General features: G+C 38.2%; 1 protein-coding gene across 13 annotated transcripts in view; it reads right to left on the reverse strand.

Annotated features, from left to right (window-relative positions):
* Positions 1–564: 564 nt before the first annotated feature.
* The window catches only part of CADPS2 (calcium dependent secretion activator 2), a 545,419-nt gene continuing 522,088 nt past the window's right edge, over positions 565–23,895 (reverse strand). For all 13 annotated transcript variants that reach the window (XM_047095962.1, XM_047095960.1, XM_047095958.1 and 10 more), the window contains 2 exons: positions 6,353–6,457; positions 565–735 (listed from right to left, as the gene is read on the reverse strand). In XM_047095962.1, the coding sequence (XP_046951918.1) occupies positions 565–735; positions 6,353–6,457 (276 nt within the window). The remainder of the gene's footprint in view (positions 736–6,352; positions 6,458–23,895) is intronic.

Consider the following 23,895-nt stretch of genomic DNA (forward strand, 5'->3'; position numbering starts at 1 on the left):
TAATCTAGTCTATATTTGGGTTTGGCAGTCCTTGAAGCCTGCAGATGAACTCAGAATACTAAGAACAGAGGTTAAAGTTTTTACACACATCACAACAATGGCAAATTAACTACAAAAAAAAACCCCTCACACATAAATGATAAACTATTAAATACACACCACTTTAACAAGGGCACGATAGAGCTGGCACAGTGATCCAAGTAGCTTCTTCTCACAATGTCACATTATGAGAAATACATATCTCATTTCACACACAGGACACTACTTTGATGTAATTACAGACGGAAAAGTCAAATCTTCCAAAAAAACCAAAAAGTTATGTTCCAATCACAAAGCCAAAGCTCATTTTAAAGGTCAAACTACACAAAAGAGACTCATCTTTAAAAATCCCCCAAAACCAAGAAACTTGCCATTTTCCCCTTTAACTCTGCTTCCAGGTTCACTCTTTACAATGCGGAGTGAAATACAAGCATTTTTTATTTGGTCCAACCAATCAATGTAATTACAAGGACAGGGTACAAAATAATGTCAAGGTCCTCCTTCCTCCCACAGAGCTGGGAGTTATTAGCCTTCTTCTTCATCACTGTCTTTCATGGTGATGCCCTGAAGTCCTCCTCCTTCCGAGACGGAGGCTGTAGCCTCCTCGACTGTTAAACGTCTGTGCAGAGTATCGTAGGTCTTACTGTTCAGTGTGCCTTCTAACACACCCTGAAGTCGGAAGTCCCTATAGGTTTTCTGGAAGAAGAAGAAAGACTTTGCTTAGATAGCTCACGAATTGTATGGATGGACGTCCGTATGTATCCTCAGTTAGCATTTCAAAAATAATATAATGTGGGACACTTCACTAATGGACTCAGATTGTAGCTGCCCATGTCAATCAACCTGTTGGTATATTTCTGGGGAGAAAAAGAAATGAGACCTCGGATCCTGCTTTTCAAAGTAGAATCACTCTGAATAGATCAAAATGTTCTGACAGATGACAAGTGAAAAATATTGCTAATGGCACAGACTTTACTATTTGAATAGCTTGCGACAAGGTAAAATGATAGGCACTTATGTACATTTTTAAATGAAGGAATTCTTAGTTTTTCAGTTGACATGTCTTTCCTTTAATACCGAAAAACACATTTTATGCAATGTATTAGCTTTTTGGGGGAAGTGTGGAGGGAGATAATTAATCCTATTATCAGTAAAAGAAGTTTGCATTTTCAGCATTTGTGAATTACAACATTTATTTATATGTACCACTGGTTAAAAATTTGTGTACACCCAGAAGTCTGGATGAATTCTGCCCTTTCCTTTTGAAATTCCCTTGGAATGTGAAGTGTCAAAATTCTGGTAGAAAGCTTCCACAGATGATAAATACAACATGTATTTATATTTTCTGTGAAAAGCCTATTATTTGATGTATTATATGTCAAAAATAGAACAAACGTCATGTTAATGTTTATAACATGAATCCTAAGAACAATGACAGGAACAACAGAATTCTGGGTTCTGTGGCACTTAAGATATGTCACCTAGAAAGCATTGCTTATTTCATTGATCCCCTTATGTGCAATTTTCCTCATATAAGACTTTTTTCTGAGACTAAACAGGACTGGAATTTTATTAGTTTTTTTTTTTTAATTGTGGGAAATATCTAGAATTAGTTCAGTGTGGAAACAAAACACAAATGAAGATATCCCATTGTGTAGAGTCACTTCTAAGGCTGTTTTTAATGCTAAATATCTTTCCAGATTTTGTTTACTGTCCTGTGTTAGATTTAGAATATTAAACATTCAGATTTTAATGGACTGGCCTCAAGTATCAGTATCAACATGCCACCATTGTTCTAAATGTTTCTAGTAGGTACTTTTGTTGTTGTCTGCTTTACACTTAATAGATGAAAAAAGTCAAGTAAGAAGGAATGTTGTACTTTCTTGCCCAATATTACAACTCCAATAGCTGGAAATTAACATGAAGGCATGCTTGATTTCGTTCAACAGAGTATATGGAAGGAAACTTTTAATATTCACACAGTTTCATTGAAGGTACTTATTCATATCAGGTAGGAAATGCTGATGAATAGCACCTTAATCCCCTTGATATACACACCTGGTTTACTAACAGATTTCGGGGAAGGAGCAAAATCATTACAAGGTTGTGGGGCCACTGGTATTTTCACATTTTATTTTCCTGTCTTTTTTAATCTGATGTATGCCCCACAGTATCATTACAAGTTTCAGAAGTGATATGCCAAAAGCAAGTATGGAGGGTGAATAATTTTTTTCTCATTTGGATCATTACTTGTTATAAATAAAATTCATATTTGAAAAGTCTACCACCTGTCCAAAAATAAACTGAACTGTGAGAAATGCTGTGCAGTATCAGAGGTATCTTAACAGCCCATAAAAATTTGATTCAGAGAGTGGTTTCTTAAGTGATCAAAACTATTTTTACTTACATTTTAATATTTTAAGATACTTACACCCCACTATCCTCATATTCTCTTTCTAAGGTGTTAATCTCATTATTACTAAGGTGGCACTCTCTTACACCAAAACCTTTGGTAATTTGCATCAAAACACATGGGAATGGCTCTGAAGGGTAAGTTTTATCCAGAAAATCTGGTAACTAATATACACAGTAGTATTACCCCAGAGATTTGTGTTCAAGACTGTAACTGTGTAATAGTTTGATTAAAACTATGTCAAGTACACAAATTACTCATGTACCTGACATGAAATATTGCATAATGCATCTGATATGAAATATTGTTCCGTTAACAATTATATACTGAGTTTATAAGTCCTGCTTTTTTGTTTTATTAGAATTGACTTTTCTTAGACTTAGCTTAATTGTCAGTAAGTTGGCCAGGACAGATTTGTGTTGTAGATCTGCAGTCCTGAAGGCTTTCTAATTTATGTGTAATTAAGACTCTACTGCCTTATTTTATCACCAAGCAACAGGTAGTTAGGGGAGCTGCAGGACAGGTATCCTTGTGATCTCTCTCTCTCTCTTTAGAATTCATAAAATATTATTGGCCCTTGGACATCCTCTGTGGCTGGCAATGAAGGTCTGCTTAGTTATTATTTAAGACAAGGGCCTGCCATGGGGTCTTCCTGTCTCCTAGTAAGAGCAGCTGATCTACGTTAACTGCTTTTAAATGTCATAGGGCCACTCGGGAGAACACAAATCCATCCGCCACTTTGATTGTTTGAGGATTCTGTTTCTCCCCCTCCTTCAATAAATCATTCCGATGTTAAAACTGCGAATAATTTCATAGCCCTAAACTCTCTGTGAATCTGTTAGTGGAATTTGTTTTTTTCTCAGCGAGTGACATGAATGAACTGATTAGTATCTAAGTGTCTTTGTGGGCCAAAGTTGGCTGTAATATACATCTTGGTGGCATCTGGGTCTCCAGTGGGCAGAGAAGAATGACTATGCCTGTAGAGTAAAAAAAACCAAACAACTAGCAGTTTGGCTCCTTGGTAGAATGCACTACTCTGTAGTAACATGCTGGCTAGCACCGGGAGATGTGGACGGAAGGAAAGCCTACTCAGGGGCCTTCACAATTGTATACATGTGCTTTTATACTTATTGTTATTTTTTATTTTAGAGAGAGAGAGCGTGCAGGCATGCAAGTGGACAGGGGAGCGGCAGAGGGAGAGGGAGAGGGAGAGGGAGAGGGAGAGAGAATCTTAAGCAGGCTCCATGCTGTGGAGCCTGACATGGGACTCGATCTCATGACCGTAAGATCATGACCTGAGCCAAAAGCCAGAGTTGGACACTTAACCGACTGAGCCACCCAGGCACCCCTATATACATGTGCTATTTAATAGCTTCTTAAATTCACTGAAAAATGAACATTACAAATATAACCATATAGGTTCTGAAGAATTATGAATCTATCTACGAAACTGGTTAAAGTCTGTTTATACTCAAAGTAGGAAACAATCAAAACATTAAATTATTAATTCATCCTGATTTTCTTTGTGAAAATAAGAATTTTTAATTATTACATAAAGCTCTACAATTTGATTAAATGTATCAGCCAAAGAAAGCATTGGCTGAGTCTGGGGACCTGCTCGTGAAAAACAAAGCATGGAAAGTCAAATACATTCATGAAATTTATTTCCATATTTATCAGTCTTGACTGTTGGTAGCCATAATGAAGAATATGTTAAACTAAGATAAATTGATTGGTGTAGAGTACAATGGAAATGCCACCGCATAATTCGTGATATTATCATTTTATTCTGCTAAAATATTCACTGGTGTTTGATCTTTAATTGTAATGACGTGTGAATATGAGAAGAGGAAGAACTTTGAAAGATGATGGGCTAATAGAGATTTTTATACTAAAAACAAAGTAGAGAGCTTAACAATCCAGCCAAAAATGCCAATCAGCTGAATACGTAATTTCTGACATCTTGAATGCAATAGATGTTAACTTGAAAATATGACTGATTGTAAGGTAAGCAGCTAATCCCAATATTAGTCACAGTACAGACTGCAACCTCAACGTACACATATATGTAGAAGGTATACACAGATTCTGATTCTCTTTTATGAAAAACAAACTTCATTTGAAAGCTCTCCAAGTCACATTAATAGAACAAGAAAGAAACATTGCAGAATCGAAGGCAAATATGAACGTATTATTGTGCACTTTCGGTTTCTTTGTAAAACAAATAACACCTGGTAAGAAGTGTTCTGGACCAAAGTTATTTTTTCCATTGAAATGTCATATGTTCAGAGGTATTAAAAATTAGTGGGTGGCTATAATTTTACTTGTTCTTTATGACTAATCATGATTGCTATTACTGTGACATTATAGGTCTGGTTCTATGTTCCGGTAGATTTGCCAATTTCTCACTTTAGAACAGAACTTTCCTATTTATGGGTCTTTCTAATTTGTGATAACCTGTGTGTCTATGGCACAAAATAATTTGTATTCTAATTAGACTACAGGAATCTAGAGAATGATGGAAAATATTTTAATGTGGTTAAAACTTAATGATGTAATGCAATAGTTCCTCTCAAACTTTAACATCGGAATCACCTGGAGGACTTGTTAATATATAAATTGCTGGGCCCCAGAATCAGAGTTTCTGACTCAGCAGGTCTGGGGTAGGGCCCAATAATGTGTATGCCTAATGAGTTCCCAGGTGATGCTGATATAAGTCAGAAATGACACTTTGAGAACTACTGTGTGTCGCATATGCACATACATACACATAAATATAAACATACATATTTGTGCCTATATACACACACAAAAATATATATTATATATATATTGCATTTGACAAATGACACTAAAATGGAAGGTCATCTTTTCAAAAGAACAGCTGATTCTCAATAGCTTAGAGTTATGTTTTTAGTCATTAAGTGGGATTTGTCTCAATTTTAGGAAAAAGTTACACTTGGAGCAAATTTTGTGTTTCCATTGGAATTACGGAGTGTGAAAAATCATGTTAAATAATTATATATATTAATAAAATCACGTTAGGTAAATAAATAAATATACTCAATAAATATAATACTTGTGTTATTACCTTTTCTTTTGAAGAGCAAAAGACAAAATGGCCTTAAGGGATGTGACACCTGTTGTTGGTTGGGATGTTCCCCAACACTCAAACTGATCATCTCTTACATGTCAGATGGGGCATGCTTCTAAAGAAGTTAGGCAGTGACAATGTTACTTTTGTGTCAGGATATGACAAAATAATGGACACTCTCCTTATGCTGTGGGCCAATACAATTCCAAAGCCCTCATGGAGCACCTGGGTGGCTCAGTTGGTTAAGGACCAACTCCTGATTTCAGTTCAGGTTATGATCTCATGGTTGGTGAGATCAAGCCCGGCTGTGGGCTCTATGCTGACAGCGTGGAGCCTGCTTGGGATTCTCTCTCCCTCTCTCTCTCTTCCCCTCCCCAGCTTGCACATGAGTACATGCATGTGCGCACGTTCAAAAAAAAAAAAGTCCTCATAATCATATGCGATCCTAATAAGCATGAAGCAAATGTATCAGGAGGAGAAAATATTTCTGTACCTAAGAAAATGAAGACGAAATTACTGTGGACCTACTTACAATCAGGTAAATGTGCCAGAGGCTTTGTGTACATTGTCTTAAAATTTGACTACTGATAAAATATCTTTTATTTATTAGTGCAGAAAAATTTACATTTACTTGATAATCTAACTGAAAATGGAAGTAAACAGTGGCATAGCACTGCCGACAGTGATGTTTTTAAAGTACTTACATCCACTCAGGTGTGTCACATACGATTTTCTTGTATGTCAATATCTAGCCATTATTCTTTATAGCTTGGTGGGCAATTCACATCTCAACACATTTTGTTTACCTTCACAATCTTGATGAGCGTCTTCAGTTGGTAAATATGAAGCTGAAGGTCTAATCTATCAGCCAACCAGACACAAATGACTTTCATGGAACTGCTGTACCATTGCTGGAAAGAAGGATGGGGGCGGAGGGGAGGAGAACAGAAAAGAAAACAGCCTCTGCAGTATTCATGTAACAGATTCGGTAATGAGGGGGTAATGAAACACTCTGAAATGACCACAGATCAGCACTTGAAGTCAATAATGCTATAATTTCCTGTTAACAGAATTCTATGTTTTGCTAGAAAATCTGCTAAGTTGACCTAGGCTGTTCTCTACATGAATTAACATTAGTCTTTCAGCTGTAACATATTCAAGGGAAACCGTGTTTTTGCACTTGCAGGCCTAGAGGCCTGCTTTGTAATTGGTAGGTAACAACGGGCACTAAATACATGGTATGGGACTGAATGGACTCCCAAACAGCAGGAAAAAGTAGGTAAATTACTTACAAAGGGAAATTTCTTATTAGCCCGTATGTTATGTAAAAATCAAAGAGTAGATTTATGCCATGATGCATGCAGTCAATACCTAGAAATAACGTTTTACAGAAGTGATGGTAAGACATCCTCAATCACACCTTTACCTAGTATCGTTAAGTATTTGCCAAGATGTTTTAAAACCACTGAAAATAAAGATGGGACGCCTGAGGAAGGAACGTTATTCAGGATGGAATTGTTGTGTCTATAAGAATAAAAAAGATGTCAGTTGACCAAATTATGAAAGGAAAGAACTGGTTTCATTTTACAAGTGTTTTTGGAGGGTTCATAGTTTTTCCTCTGTTTATTACCACTTTCTGGAGAGGGAAACTGAAATTCTTCTCCAATGTAATTTCCTGCTCCTGTATAATGTCTACGAGTATAGAAGAAGAAATTTGTCCCTGTTTTTTTGTTTTTGTTTTTGTGTTTTAAAGGCAATCTGCCATTAGTGGTGACATTTTAAGGGATTCAGCACTACACGCTAGAACTAGGTTTAGGTAGTACTGGAAAATTAATAATGCTACTCATTCAGATAACAGTAAGAAATCAATCTCAAAGCCCATTCAGCACTTAGGAAATAACAAGAGTTTCATGAGAAAAGGGATTTTGTGTCTTGTTTGTAAACACAAACATAGTGACACAATACATCATGTACGTGTGGTACATGTGTCTTAGGTATTCAAACACAGGAAAAAAATCATAAAAAAATATTTTTCTTCTGTATTAAAATGACACATTCAATTTCTAAGAGTACCATCACATGTTACAAGTAAGTCTGAAATTCATCTGGACTCGTATTTATTAACCTTGTTCTGACAAAATTTGGTATAAGAAATGGTATTTTAAGCATAAATTAAACATGAATTAGTTTCACATTTCATTAGACTTATTTCTATTAATTTAATACACTGAACACACATGCATAAAATGAGATAAGGTAATTAAAATGAGTAACTGATTTACTAAATATTATATCACATGGATGAATGGAAGTTTCAGGTTTTTAAAATGTGAGATAGGCTAGGATCTAAAAAAAATATTATTCATGTACCCGACTTTGCTCTTTCCTAATGACTGCTTTCTCAATTTTCAGGACATTTTTGTAAAAGTATCAGAAATAAGATTTACAAAATAAGATACACTCCTAAATTCTTAAAAAAATAAACTGCTAATGAATTCAGTACTGTAGCTGTCATATTAATTTCTACTGGTATTTAAATCCTATACTTCCTTATTTCAAATTATTTATAGCCTCAACCTCTTGAATTCTATTTTAATACACATAAACACTCCCAGGTATTGGTGATATTGAATATGAGTACACTAAATTAAGACCCTCACCTCCACACCACTCTCCAGATAATTTGAAAGCTAAAATGTAGTCACAATGGTTGTAACTCTTAAATTATAGTCCTTTTGCAAGAGATAATATATTTTTTTTGTTGGGGGAAACAAAAGATGATATATGGTCTAGCATAACATACTAGCTAATCTGTCAGACTATAAAGTTACTATATTTATTGTAAGTTGTATGAATTTGAGGGAAATGAAAATCCTTTCTTAAAATTACTCCCTATGCATCTTTAAGAAATCCTTACACAATTTAAAATTAATTTAACTCATTTTCCCATTACACATCAATGATACTTATGATTAAGTGATAATCAAAAGGGCATTTAATGTAACACAGAAATTTATTATTAATATAACTTCTTTAACACAATGCCAAAATTATAACTTTAGAGAAAAATAAGTTGGGAATCAAATGATCTGAAGTTAACTATAAAAAGAGAGAAAAAGAGAACCACTCTTAAGTAAAAAAAGCTTAAGCTACTTTACCATCATCTTAGCTTTAAAGGTAACCAAATTATAAGGAAAATTCTATACGAAAAATAATTCTATCAGCTACAAATGCCTATTTTTTGGTCTCCAAGTAAAGGCACTTTGAAGATTTTCAGCTAAAACAAACAAATAATAAAGAGAAAGCAGTACTTTTGCTCAGAGTTTATGTTGTTACTAAGAACAAGCTAACAACAAAAAACCCACTAGGACTGCTTCTTTCTTGTATGTGAGGAAATAGACACACGCACACACGCACACACACGCATGCGTGCACGCACACACATGCACGCACTCCAAGTAAATAAATAAGCAAACAAACAAAACAACCAAACGGAAATCTCCAGCAGTTTCCTATTTCTGGTGCTGGAATTGACATGTTCCTCTCTGGGGTGCTGCAATATGGTAGGTCCCATTTTCATATCTTGACAAAAAAGTCAAAGGTAGCTTGGCTGCATCTTCCCCCACCCCAAACAAAACCAACCCTTTAACATTACGAAGAAAAAAAGCATTCAAAAAGGGTGAATGTCCAGTAAAGTGTGAATGTTAGAAAATGTCCTTTCATTTTGGAAAAGTTAATTTTATAAAACAATTGGGTGGACGATTCACTTTTCCCTTCAGGGGACGACAAGGAAGGGGCGCTGCGGTCTGCACTGAAGTCATGGGTATGGCATTACTGCTTCTTTCTTTGCTTTGGTCTACTGAGGAATAAAGCAGTAAGCGTATAGTCTACATTTTTCCTACATCAACCCATGACAGCAGCCTACCACTTTAACAAAAAAATACGTCTTTTTTTTCTTTTTGTGGTTCATTCAACTCCTGTAAGGGCATGCATTACTCACTTCATTTTCTTGAGATATTTCTTTTAAAGCAAAAATAAAAGAAAAGGAAAGGCTAGGGTTGACTCTGTGAGACCCCTGTATTTATTCACACTTATTGTGCATGACTGTAGACTGGTAAATCATATTAGCAGCCCGTCTCCCCATCAAGCTGCTACTTGCTTTCCAGCCCTGGGAAGGTTCAACAAATCAACAGGAGCACGGAAAACAGAACATCAGTCTAATCTAGTGTTTAAGGTGAAGTTTTCAAACCCAATCTAAGAAGATCTTTAGAGCAAGCAACAAGCTGAAGGGCTCAGAAGGTGGTATTGACAATGAAAGATTGTTGAAATATTGAGAAGCGCAGCACTTGTGCATTTTTAATAACAAGAGGGTCAACAAGGACACAGCTCCCTCAGTGCCAGGAGTTGCCACTGACTATGGAAATTGCCACACCAGGGCTATAAATGCTTGCAGTTCATCAGCTTTCTTAAACAGTTCATCAGCTTTCTTAAACACCCTGAACCCCCTCAGTGGACCTTTAGTCTTGAATTAACAAACCAAAGCAATGAAAGAGGGTGCAGTCTGAATGGCTGGCATTGATCCCCAACTGTGTCAGCACTGCTACAGGCCCTGAAAAACTCTCTCCATTGTCAATAGAAATTGACAAACCTCCTCTCCTAAATAGTGCAGCTGAGCCGGGCGGGATCCACGCAGCTGTAAAGGGCTCTGCTCTTGGGGCCGGGGAGCACTAACAATGGAACAAGCATGAGCTCTTTGTCAGTCCCAGACTCGGCAATTTTCTAACAAGGATTAAAGTTGTTTCTCCGCGGTGCTGGTGAAAAGAGATTTAGCAACATACCGTGCTTTCTTCATGCAAGTTAAAGAGAAGTAGTTAAGGAATTTCATTATTCTGTTGACTAGTGGAAATATAAAACAAATATATTAAATATGCAAACTCCCTTTTCTGCCTAATTTATAACATTTTGGAGGATGATTCAATTAAACGTAACACTTATTGCCTGGAAACAAGCACTTCACATTTATTTTGGAAGTTTTATTTTCAAAAAGTCCAGCTGCTGGCCACCTGGAATGAGGTCTCAATACATACTAATGCACAATGCCTTTAGACCCTCTGTGGCTGATATTCCTAAATCTGAACCACAAGACCACATAGGGTGTATATATATATCACGGCTGCTTCGAGCAAATGATTTCTGTCAGAATGTGGCTTCTGATGATGATGGCAAGGCAAAAATAGCTGCTTTGCTAGGGAACAAATCTGTGATATATTTTCTGCTTAAGTGTTTAGCTTTTTATTGATTATGAATTGGTACAACTAGTTGATATATTTTCATTCTTCTCCAGCTAGGCTCAGCTCAATAGGTGAACAACAGAAAAAAAAAAATAAGAAAGCCAACAGTTTTTAGTGCACTAAGATATGGAACGGCTAAATTTCCAGTGTGTATGTATTTCTTCATTTATTTCAGGGGAAGCTGTCGGTTTTATAAGTGTTGAGTCACCAAGTTCAACCACAATACCATCTAAAAAATACCACCTTAGGAAATAGGTACCTTTTAAATGCCAAGTTGAATTGAATAAAATAACAAATGATATTTTTTAAATGCTGAAGGTTTTGATAAGTTGATAAATATAAGGCATTCTTTAGTATCATTTTGTAGCTTTGGAGAGCAACAAAATATTTAGAAACATTAATGCCCCACTAAATATAAATGCTTCACTGTACATTGAGTGTCTCTTTTGTCAACACTGAATCTATTTAACAGAACTAAATTCATGGCCAGTCACTTCCCATTTCTAAACACTAAAGTACACATTTTATATTTATGGTAAATTTGAAACAGTAACACCAACACTTCCCTCCTCTATATGAGACATCCCACTGAAACGATGCTATGCGGTTCCACAAAACAGACCCCTGAAACACCAGCATCTATAAAGTTTTAAGTGCAGATTTTTTGTTGGCTCGGAATAGGAGCGAGGGCAACATTTTGGGAAAACTGAAACCAGTCTCTTATGGTTAAAAATACAGAAGTGTTCAACCCACCCTATACCTATCAAGCCTCCCAGCTAGACCCAGAACTATTCGTGAGGGAAAAATAGAGGCTTGGGTCTGAACGTGGAAGGGGAGGGCTGGCTGTCAACACAGCACACAGAAGCTGAGAGGGGAAAAGGGCCAGCACCTTCTATGCTCTGTCTGCCTGACCGAGCTGGTCAGGGTTTCCTCTGTCTCAGTCTTCTCATCTGTAATATGAAGGGTAGAGTCTGTGAACCTGGCTTTTAAATAAGAAGATTCTGATGTTCTCCCAAAATACTATGATATTAGACTTGATCGTCAGAATAAAGGGCATGATTAGAACCAATACAGCCTGTGATTCTTGTAAAAAATGAACTGCAGGGAAAAGCCAAATTATCACACTTTTTCTTTCTACATGGTGCTATAATACAGCTTTATTCTTCAAAAGAAAAAAGAATGCAAGCCTAGAGCTCCAGAACTTTCTATCACCTGTTATTTTGTTTGTTATTAACTTACTCATTTTGGCCTTTTAACAAAGTGCAAATACATTATAAACAGGAAAAGTGTAATGAGGAGTGAATGAGATTTCTCAAGAACTGTGAGGTATGGTTACTCATTTCTATTCTTTTATGAATTCGGATTATAAAGCCATCTGATTTTTTAAGTTCTCCCTGGGAAATTTAACGCATCAGTTAAAATTTCATTTACTTCTGAGAACAACCTTAATGAGATGGCTGTTATTTTTCCTATTTTGCGTATGTGGAAACTGAGCTTACATAGGTAGGAAACTGAGTTTAGATTAAGCGTGTTACTTGGATTTATACAATAGGTATGCATGGCAAGGTTAGATTTATATCTTATCTATATGGATACATGATTCAGAGTCTGTACTCATGACTGCTAGGTTATTCCAGTCCCTTCTAGAAAACAGTCTGTTCTGTCAATAAAATCTCTGATTCTTTAAGGGCAGTTTGCTGCTTCCAGCAGACAACTAAGAAAACAACCTCTATCCTTCCTGGGGGTTCCTGATCGTTACTGTAATACAGGATTGTGAAGTAAACAGGAAATGCTTATTAATTGTTTCAAATAAGTCTACCACACTTCCTTGCAAGTGAATGCAAGCTGTGTTTCCAAAGACCAAAGATATTTTTAAACCTAATAATGTAATATGTAATGTAAATCAATTCTTTCAAGAACCACACTCCCTTAGGATAACCGACCAAGTGGTTCTTCTGCTATGCCTTTCCCACGTGTCCCATTCTTAAGACTTTATTTTTTTTTTAATTTTTTTTTCAACGTTTATTTATTTTTGGGACAGAGAGAGACAGAGCATGAACGGGGGAGGGGCAGAGAGAGAGGGAGACACAGAATCGGAAACAGGCTCCAGGCTCTGAGCCATCAGCCCAGAGCCCGACGCGGGGCTCGAACTCACAGACTGCGAGATCGTGACCTGGCTGAAGTCGGACGCTTAACCGACTGCGCCACCCAGGCGCCCCATGACTTTAAATAATCTCTATGTCCAATGTGGTGCTTGAACTCACCACCCAGAGATCAAGAGTTGCAGGAGCTACTGACTGAGCCACGCAGGCGCCCCACACCATGCCACCCTATTCTTAAGATGTTTTAAGGTGCCATACACCTTAATGCTTAGGAATACTGGGAAGGGTTTTTTTCCCCCACTATAACAAAACAAGGCAATGTAGGAAAAAAGATCCTTGGTTTATTCATAAAGGGACTTGATCTATATATGCAGCTTTTTTCATGTGTTTTTTTTTTTAACAAAGAGCAGAGAAGCATTTGATTCATGTCATTTTTCTTCCATATTCAATACTAATCTGACATGCAGGGTGGTTTTCATTTTCTAGTCTATCAGGAAGTCTACAAGAGAGTTTATGAGCATTTTGATGCCTGTTAAGAAAATGTAAAAAGTGCTTATAACACGGAAAGATTGGCACAGAGTTGGTACCTAATAAATGTTTGTTGAATGCTGAAAAAACTTTCCTATTCTTGAGGTTCAAAACTTTTCCCCCATACTATTTTTTTTTAATTTTGAGAGAGAAAGAGAGACAGAGAGTGCACACACAAGCAAGCAGGGGAAGGGCAGAGAGAGAGAGAGAGAGACAGAGGATCCCAAGCAGCCTCCACACTGTCGGCACAGAGCCCAATGCAAGGCTCAATTCCATGAACCATGAGATCATGACCTGAGCAGAAACCAAGAGTTGGACACTTAACCGAATGAGCCACCCAGGTGCCACCATATTTTTTTGTTTGTGTGTTTAAAAAAAAGGTAGGGGTGCCTGGCTAGCTCAGTCAGTAGAGCATCCAACTCTTGATCTCTGGGTCATGAGTTTGAGCCCCACATTGGGTGTAGAGATTACTTTAAAAAAACTGACAAAAAAAATGTGTAAATACCAAGATATTTCTAGATGAATTAGATCTTCTTAAGTTACAAGATACAAGTTACATAACAGGATAAGTTCCATAAACTGGGAGTTGTACAAGCACGTCTCATTAATCGAAAATTCCCTTCATTCCAAAATGTCCTGGAAATAGTATTATCAAACTAGCCTATCTTTTCCCACGCTACACAAAGAGCATTGACATCAATACTGTTCTTTATTCTTCATTATTATCAAGTAGGCAAGTGCCTCTGTAAGTTTATTCTGGGGCCCTTTTCCTGGTGTTAAAAAGATTCATTACAAAGTGAAAGTTTCAGATAATCAGCCGTTCCCCTCTCTCCTACTTCATGACAAATGATGGGATGCATGCTGGTTTGACTAATTTTTTGACTTAAATGACTAATCATTGGCTTGGCCAAACTCAGTAGTCAGTCCAGTTATATTGCTGTAGGTACCAGTTTGGGGCACATAGTCTCTGAATGGTTCATTAGGGCACTATGACCTTTTCATCTGGTTCAATGAGGCATTCTGGTACACAATTTTGTTCAGGATTGCATTTAAATTCATAATGTAGTATCTGAATAAAAATATGTATCAGACTCCTGGAAGGGCTTGTATTGGATGGCACAAGCTGGAGAGAAAAATCTAGGCCTGAGGGTTAACTATTAGTAGGTCTTCCTGGAAACTGAAACTGAAGTTTCCTTACAGAAATGGGAGACCGTCATTTCAAAAGGACTTTTGGAGAGTGCTGTAAGGACTGAACTCACTAGCTATCATCCTCCATGGCAGCTCCGGGAGTCTCCAACTCCTGGCTCAATCTCACAGGATCCATCCCTAGCAAATGGAAAGACCCGGTCCCCTGCTGCACGTTGGGGTTCTCTAAGTCTGGGATTTCCGGTCATGTCAGTCCCTCCGTCTGGACTTCTATCCCAAAGTATGCTTCCCCGGCCAGATCCACGTCAGCCTTTGAAACTCATTTCAACCATTACTTCTGTTAGGAAGCCAACACTATCTCCTACTAGGCAGAATTAGACGCTCTTACAGTTCCTGCTCCTAGAACTCTGTACCGACGACTATATAAATATTGCACCATGTGCTATACGTCTGTCTCAATGGGCTATGTGTAAACGCAAGGCAGCAACCAAGTCTTATTTTTACTGCTATCTCCAGCCCTTCACAGACTGGCACACAGCATGCATTGCATATTTGTCGAAGGACTAGAATGCTTTAGAATACTTGGAGATATAAAGTGCTACATACGTAATAGTGAGAGTGAGGTTTTTTTTTTTTTTTTTTTTTTTATTTAGTTATTTTTGGGACAGAGACAGAGCATGAATGGGCGAGGGGTAGAGAGAGAGGGAGACACAGAATCGGAAACAGGCTCCAGGCTCTGAGCCATCAGCCCAGAGCCCGACGCGGGGCTCGAACTCCCGGACCGCAAGATCGTGACCTGGCTGAAGTCGGACGCTTAACCGACTGCGCCACCCAGGCGCCCCGAGAGTGAGGTTTTTAATAGAGAAAGGATAGGAGAGTATCAGAGCCAGTTTGTTGATTTGAATGGCATGTCTCATTGATAGAGAAATAATTTAAGAGATGTGAAAGTTGTAGAAATCACCAAAAAGTAAATGATAGCGTTTAGCTAAAGAAACTTAACATAGGACTAAAACGGAGCTTTAAATGTGACCGTCTAATTTCACGTAAGTGATGAATTAAATAAAGGAGAAAGTACTGTAAACTAACAAACCCCTAGGTCTATGACATACACGAGTATCCACATACATAGTTTACAGACACCAGATCTAATAATACCACGTGTTCAGGTGCTGATGTGCTCGGCTCTGGGAGTCTGTCATGCAAGCAGGGAGCTGCCTCACCAGCATATGCCCTGGGGTACTGGGCCCCATTCCTACGGGTTATTGACGGCTGTGGAGCCTATCTGGAGGACGGCTGGCAGTGCTGCCTGTGCATTTTGACCACCAAGTGACATGTCCTGGGTGACTTCTATCCTTGCTGGTTTTGTACAAGAGCTCTTTTTTTTTTTTTTAAGGCAGAAAAGTATCACTGCTATGGCATTGTTGGTTTCAGTCTAAGGGAACGTGACAACTCTCCTGGGACCTGAAACAAGCCTGGCTTTTGAGCAAAGAACTCACAAAGGGTAAAGAGGAAGAGTGTGCCCTTATCTTGCAGCCATGGCGTTTGATACTGCAAACAGTGGAGCTGTGTGGGGATGAACCTTGCACCGGCCCTAATTTTTGGCAAGTTTCCAATCTTCCACTTGACACAGGTAAATAAATTAATTTCTTGAATCACTATTATCTCTCTTGGAAGGGAATTAAATTTTAGTTTTCCATAATACATCCATTTCAAAGAAAATATGTTAATGTTAATTCTGGAGATGAAAATGTCAAACATTTTAATGAGAAATTAACTTTTTCAAAAGGCCCATTTGATCATAAGAATGTAAGCTTCTTTAAGACAGGGACTTGGTGTATCCTGTTAAACGCTGCCACATAGCATGTGGCCTCTACAAAATAAATACTTGGGGGGGGGTGAATAAATGGTTAATAAGGGGAGTTTCAATTTCCTACTTTAATGAGAATCCCATCGTCACTATGACAGAGATATCCATCTGTGTGGGATAAAACAATGCCAAATGTTTTTTTAATGTTTATTTTTGAGAGAGAGAGAGAGAGAGGCAGAGAGAGAGGGGCACAGATGATCCAAAGCGGGCTCTGTGCTGACAGCCTAGAGCCCAATGTGGGGCTCAAACTCACGTACTGTGAGATCATGACCTGAGCTGAAGTAGGATGCTGAACCGACTGAGCCACCCAGGCGCCACCCCAGGACCCAACCTTTCGGTCCCAGTATTCACCACTATCGCATACACTATCCCATACACATGACGTGAATGGGAGGTTTCCTCACGCATCCAACACATCAACTGAACGGACATTCTACATCAATAAACATACACATTATATGCGTATAGTATGGGCAGTCACTGAGGGGAAAGCCAACAAAAGGAGCTGTGGGGAGTATACAGAACCAAATTTCTGAGGATCTGCAGAGGAAAAGTATCGGGACGCCATATATTAGACTGCGTAAGTAGGAACGTGGCTTGAAAGAATCTTGTTCAACCACATTCAAACACTGCATCCCATTCCTGACTCAAAACCCTAAGCATGACAGAGAACGCTTAGAGAAGTTTCAAAGGACAACCCCGAAGATGATTAGAGGGCTAGGAAAGGGGCCTATGAAGAGAAGTTAAACAAACAGGGATTATTTATCCTGGAGTAGACAAGTATGACAAGTGCCTTAATAACAGTCTTCATATATAGGAAGGATTATTCCCTAGAGGATGCTGGCTACCTGCTTTTTCTCCACCAAGAGGAAAAGGGAAAATGGGTTTAAAAACTAGCATGAAAGTTCAGGTGAGATGGGGTTAGAATTTTATTTCAAACAAAATATTTTGCTTGTATGAACACAGTAAAATTTAGACGGTCTCTTACTTAGGGCTGGGCCGTAATCAGGAAATTAAGTAAGGGCTCTCTCTAGGTGCTGGTAAGTACCTTTGGATATTATTCTTTTATAGAGTTTCCTTTCAGTGCATTCAGTAGACACATCGAATAATGGTTTGCCACAACAACTCCTTCCTTACACAGATTTTTTTTTTTCCAGTTGGACTTAGTCAACGGTGGCTGGCAGTCTGGCTGGCTGTCACTCACTGCCAGGGATGCAGGGAAGGCTTGCATAGGAGGGGGCTGACAGAGGAGGAGCTCAAAAAGCCACCACGGGAAGTGGCCTTAGGCCGTGTGACATTTGCTGATGAAGTTAGGTTGGAAGAGAAGGAGAGTAGTAGTTACCAGTTCTATGAAAACATTGCACTGGTCAACTGATAGAGACACTGGTCTCAGGGGAGTCCCGAGTATTTTCAGTAATAAGTCACTGGTGGCCAGTTGCAGTACAAGCATGTAAAATCACCGTGGAAACACCAGGCTGTGCGTGGAGAAGCCACAATTTCCAGACTGTCTTAAATGTGGAAGCGGCATGAAATCAATACTAAATAACTTCTAAAATGCTCAATGTGCTGCTTGTGATCATTTGAACCATCTTTTAGAGCATCAGTCCAGGGAATATTCTAACTTCCTTCAATGACCATTAAGTCATTGTTATTGGCTTGGGTGAATGAATGCTAATGCACATTTACACATTTGGGGTTTAGAAAAATGTCTCCATGAAAATGAAAGTTTTGTCATCTTGCATTCATCAGAGACAATTTTACCCTCGCTAAGAGAGGTTACGTGATCAACAATTTTTTTTTCTTCCTATTCAAGCACAACCTCAGATCAGTTCACATGTGAGATTTTCTTTCTTTCTTTCTTTCTCTTTTTTTTAAATTCTGAGCACAATTAAAGGTGAGTTAAGGCTCTGGTGGAAATCTAAAGAGCATCGGCAAATCTGAGCACTGCTCAGCTTCTGAATTGCTTTTTCCACTTCTCAGTTCTTTTAAATGGTTTTCTATGGCAGGGACATTTTTCTTAATTAGTCACAGCTAATTAGTGTTCTGGCATAGACAAGCAATCAGAAATGTCAGAGCTGCGAGGCTACATCTCCCTAATCCTTTGATAATAATTTAGCCTCCTGGGAGGGCCCCAAGCTGCGGTAAGTAGTGACTGACAATAAGGCAAAATTAGGTGGGCAGCAGACCATTAGGATAGAAAAATAAAAAGCACTACCCAGTCCTGCTGAGCACCATCAGGCAACTAACTGCACTGCCAGATGAGGTGCCTGTTTAAGCCTGTGTTGTTAATTAGCTGATTCTACCAGACCTGCCACATATGTCCAGGTGCCTCATGCAAAGACGTCTATTTCTGGGAATGTGCCAAATGACCATTGTGTTTCATGATCACATTTCAGGAATATAAGGAAGAAGCCCACATATTTCTTGAAGATTCTTTTGAATTATCAAAGAAATAAGATCAACACGCTACAATACACTTTCTCGCGGAGTTTCTTTTAGGCAATTAGGCACGCGTATCTCAAGTTTCCCAGGTTTTAATTCACCCACAGCTTAGATTCAAATGAGGGCCTCTGGCGGCGCTGGGCTGCGTCTGGACTTGCCAGAGCTATTCCGGCACCCACCGTACATCAAAAAGTAGACTCTTCAATAAATTCTTATACTTACAAATAATAGCTTAACATTAAAATAAAGGTTATTAACAAAAACGAACCAGACAGCCGTAATTCGAGAGCAGAGGTTTTAAACAGAAACAAACTCTGAGGAAACAAACCGCTAAGGAGCAAGCTGTGGAGGGCGTTTACTGAGGCAGACAAGATGCTCCGCAGAACACGTCTGACTAGGACTATCTTAAAAGAGGTCAAAGAACTTCAGCGTGAGACCAAATACTGTAGGTAAAATGAAGCGGAAATATAGACAATTAAACACAAAAACCCAAACACCTGGGGAACGATGTATCAAAGCCACTAACAGTGTCAAAAGTAACACAGATAACAAGTGGAGATCAAACTTTTTATCCACCTTTAGGACGCAATGAGCTACTAAACCATGTTTAGTCTGTAGCACAACCATGTTTAGAAATACATTACCTCAAATAGCCTCGAGTCCATCATTGAACGTATCATCCAGCCTTTCCTATCGATGAAGGAACATAATGGCTTTGATAGGAGAGTGATAGTAACCTTTAATTTTGATTGGTGACAGGAAAATCATGGTTGGGCATAATGGTCCAACAGTTAATGTTTTATATTTGAATTCTTTTTATACAGAGGCAAAACCAAAGAGAACATCCTCTGTAATGGGAATCTAGACTGATTTATGTAGTTTATAGAACAACTTCCTAGTCATTTGAAAGTAAAAGATTATTGAAAAGAAGAAAACTGCTCTTTTTAAATTAACATTCACATACTAGAGAATATATCTATAATATCTTAGAATTATAAGAAACGCAAGAAGACAAAGAAGTTTTCAGTCTTACTGGGCTGCAGCCTGCATTCCCAATAAAGAGGCTGATTGCACACACAAAGAAATTTATCCAAAGGACTGAAACAGTAGAGTCAGCTTTAAATACATATCATGGAGGGCATCACGGTAGGAAAGTTTCATCTAGCAGCCACTATTATCCAAGCTCTGTTGATTTCAACTATTCTTGTGAAAATCAACATGATAATAAACTGAATCTTTAAGGAAGTTAAGAATAGTAGTGCTGATCTTACTGAGGATGAATAAATTCCGGAGTCACAAAGTTTGGGCACTGGTGTGAAACTGCATTCAAAAATTCTGAGCATTTCTGCCCTTTCTTATTTCAGAGTCAGAGACGAGAGCACAGAAATGGGAAATGACTTTTATTTTGAGAAATATAGTCTCTTGTCACAGGTTCAGTTTTTTTTTCCTTTGTATGTTATCGTATCTTAGGATGGCTTCCGAATTCACGTAGATAGTGTAGGTCAGTTTTACTTACAGTGTTTAATGTAGAGTCGCTTTACTGAAAAGAATTCTTTTCAAGGAAAAATCCTGAGAAATTAATCCTTTATAAAAAACTATTTGGATGAATATAACTGATTAACTATCATTTAAAGAATTACTTTTAATTTTATAAGACATCACCACAATATTTAAAAAAAATCTCATTGAGATGAAACTCCTCAACAATTAAATATTTAATCAGTTTATAACACATGAGAACATTTAATCTGCATGATTTACCAATTAAATACTGCACCCTGATGTGTCTTCAGCAACATGAGAGCTGAAATGAAATTGTTTCAAAGGGACTCAAGAAGGGCAATGCCCAATAAATATACAAAGATTTAAAGAGGTAGGTGGGTTTAGTGTGCATCCTGGACAATAAGATGTATTTCAGTCAACCCCTAACTACCTCCAGGTTGTAATATTCTTGGACATGAGGAAAGGACCACAGCGTGTGCTCTTGGGCAATTACTGCACAGGTCAGTTTTGACTCTGGAAACACCACCACTGTCCAAACCAGAGTCTCGCGGGAACTACCCAGCCTCTCTCCCGACACACGGGAACCTGTGGCTAGCACTGCGTGTCCTGAAGCCTGAGTGTGTGGGAAGAAACATCACAGTAGACATTTAAAAATGGGTCTTAAGAATTAGAAGATCTTTGTCATACTTCTATATCGGGATTAGACGATTGTAAATGGTATCGATTTGATAAAAACTTTATAAAAAGGTTGCTGACAATGGTGTTTAATATGTTAGAAAAAAACACACTAGGGTAAGAGAGATTGCATAGAAAGCTGAAAAACCATTTGGCGCATCCATGACCTCTCTCACTATAGGAGAACTTTAAGATTTTTCTTACCCAGATAAGGCACATTTTTTCTAAGTTGAAAATGTAAATTTAACATGGAGATTTTATTTTTTTATTTTTATTATTTTTATTTTTTAGACAGAGAGAGACAGAGCATGAACGGGGGAGGGTCAGAGAGAGGGAGACACAGAATCTGAAACAGGCTCCAGGCTCTGAGCTGTCAGCACAGAGCCCGACACGGGGCTCGAACTCACCGACTGTGAGATCATGACCTGAGCCGAAGTCGGCCGCTTAACTGATTGAGCCACCCAGGCGCCCCTAACATGGAGATTTTAAACTCAGCATGTGTAACGATGACGGCTTGAGAGAAAGAGACAGTCTCTGTTTAAAATACTCTGGTCGCTCAGAAAGATTTTGCATGAATATGGAATGGATGAGTTCCAACTATTTTTCTAAAGGGGTTCAGAGCCCTGGTGGTAGATACACGGAATGTCATGGTGCAGCTATTCTTTTATACAGAATCTCTTTTTTTTCTTTATCTATTGCACTTGCTGTTGATTCTTGGGTGGGATACCTGCTTTCACTTGGCCATGACAAAACAAAACAAAACACCTTAAGAACTGCTACTCTGGGGTGCAAGGCTTAGCATCCAACCAATCCAGTAATTTTTGTCATCACTGCTAACATAACTGAAACTAATTTAATTTAGTTGTTTTAAAATCTGGAAGATATTTCAGAAACCGTCTGGAGTTTTGGACCAATTTCTTCAGTTTGTATGTACTAACTATACTGAGTCTTAGGGAGGTGACATAACTTCTTGACACTCACTCTGACAATCAATGGCAGAACCGTGGCTGGAACTCAGAGATCTGGATTCCTGGTCCAGGCCTCTCCCATGGTACTGTGTTACCATTTCAGGTTTTGTAAGTCTAAAGTATGGTGGAGATAGCATAGACTTTATGGTGGAGATAGCAGAGACCTTGAAACTGGAGAGACACAATTTCAAAGTCTGATTCAACAATCCATAAGTCACTTATCTTCTATGAGTGGGAGATTCCTTAACCTGAAAATCAGCACAAATGGAGATGATGGCATCTAGCTCAGCAGGTTAGAAATGATATAGGTCAAGCACGTAGCACATTTCCTGGTACACGGAGGTGCCCTGGGAATGCTAGTGATGACAGCTAGGGCCAGTATTATTATTTTGATAATTTGAGAAGATTAGGGATATACCTTAAAACAAACTCGGTTCCTTCTATTAGCAGCATGGATCTGCCATTGTTTATTTATACTTTTGAAAAGTTATTTCTGTGTTATGCAGAAAATGTTTCAGAAGTTTAACTACTTATAGACTGAAGAAGAATGTCTTGGTTCTTTGTCCTAATATGATCTCTTTTTGATCTTTCAAGGGTACATTTGGCTTTAATATTTTAAAATTTAATGTAAAAGTCTAAAGGTCATCCTATATTTAGGGTCTTGAAGGTAATACAAATTTTAATCATTCCTGTCTTTAAGACTCTGAAGTTAAGGAAACAAAATCCCTTTCCATGGAGGCTAGAACAATAATAATTGCAGTGCAAGATGCTCAGGAAACCGGACCATGGCTTATGGCTTCATGAGTTGTACATGGATGACCGTAGGAGGTACTGTTTTTGTTTGTAGATGCATGCAAAGCGATGGACACAAATCTAGGGTAATGGTCATTATTTGGCCTTAGGCACTGGTACAATTATGCAAATAGAACCCTAAAGTATTTCACCACAAATATCATGAGCCATTAAGATGCTTAATTGATCAAAACGTTTCTGAGGCCAGAAATACAGGTAATTACTACTCTCAGGGAAAGTTTCACAGAACTTTCAATAGTCTTTTCTGTGAGCAGAGCATCATGCAGAAAAAGATTACTTAGTAAAACACACGAGTTCTTTTTTAAAGTGTCGGCATCAAAGGCAGGATGAAAGTATGTCTTCGGAATAACTGTTTTATATAAAAATGTAATTTGTGGGATTTCCAAAATGAAGCGAATCTCGTTTGGGTCAAAAGAATATCCTTCTTAAGGAGTGAAGTTCTCATACTGAATGACCAGAAGCTGGATGCCCTACACCCTTACCCGGGTTGGTTAAACCACAAGTATTGATTCACTGCAGTGCGTGTGCATGTATGTGTATATGCACATTTTCCTCTGTGTCTGAAGTTAGGAGTCTCTGTCTCTTCCCCTCCCTTCTCCCCTCTTCTCCTCCCCCCACTCCTCTCCTCCCCTTTCCTCTCCTCTCCTTTCTTCCCTTCCCTCTCCTTTCCTTTCCTTTCCTTCTATTTACTTCTTATTTTAATTGAAATAGCAAAAGTTTGTCGTGATGCCTGAAAAAAATTGTTCTCTTCAATCTTTTATCTGTAATAGACTAAGGTTGCCAACAGTATTTATAGGGTCATTATTTTCAACTGTTTCTTGACATCTAACAATATTATTTTAAGTTCCAGCCAAGAGGATTTCCAATAATTATATAATGTCTCTCAGTAATGATCTGTTGCTTAAGATACACATTCTGTTTTACCTTTCAACACATACTTGATAACCTCTCATTTACTAACTATAATTGAGGCAAATTCAGTCTTGGCTAATTAGGGGCTCTTAGTACCCCTCA

This window comes from Lynx rufus, unplaced genomic scaffold (genome assembly GCF_022079265.1).
Source record: "Lynx rufus isolate CCGP_SWC_20201006 ecotype Redwood Valley unplaced genomic scaffold, mLynRuf1.p SCAF_4, whole genome shotgun sequence".
NCBI classification, from domain to species: domain Eukaryota; kingdom Metazoa; phylum Chordata; class Mammalia; order Carnivora; family Felidae; genus Lynx; species Lynx rufus.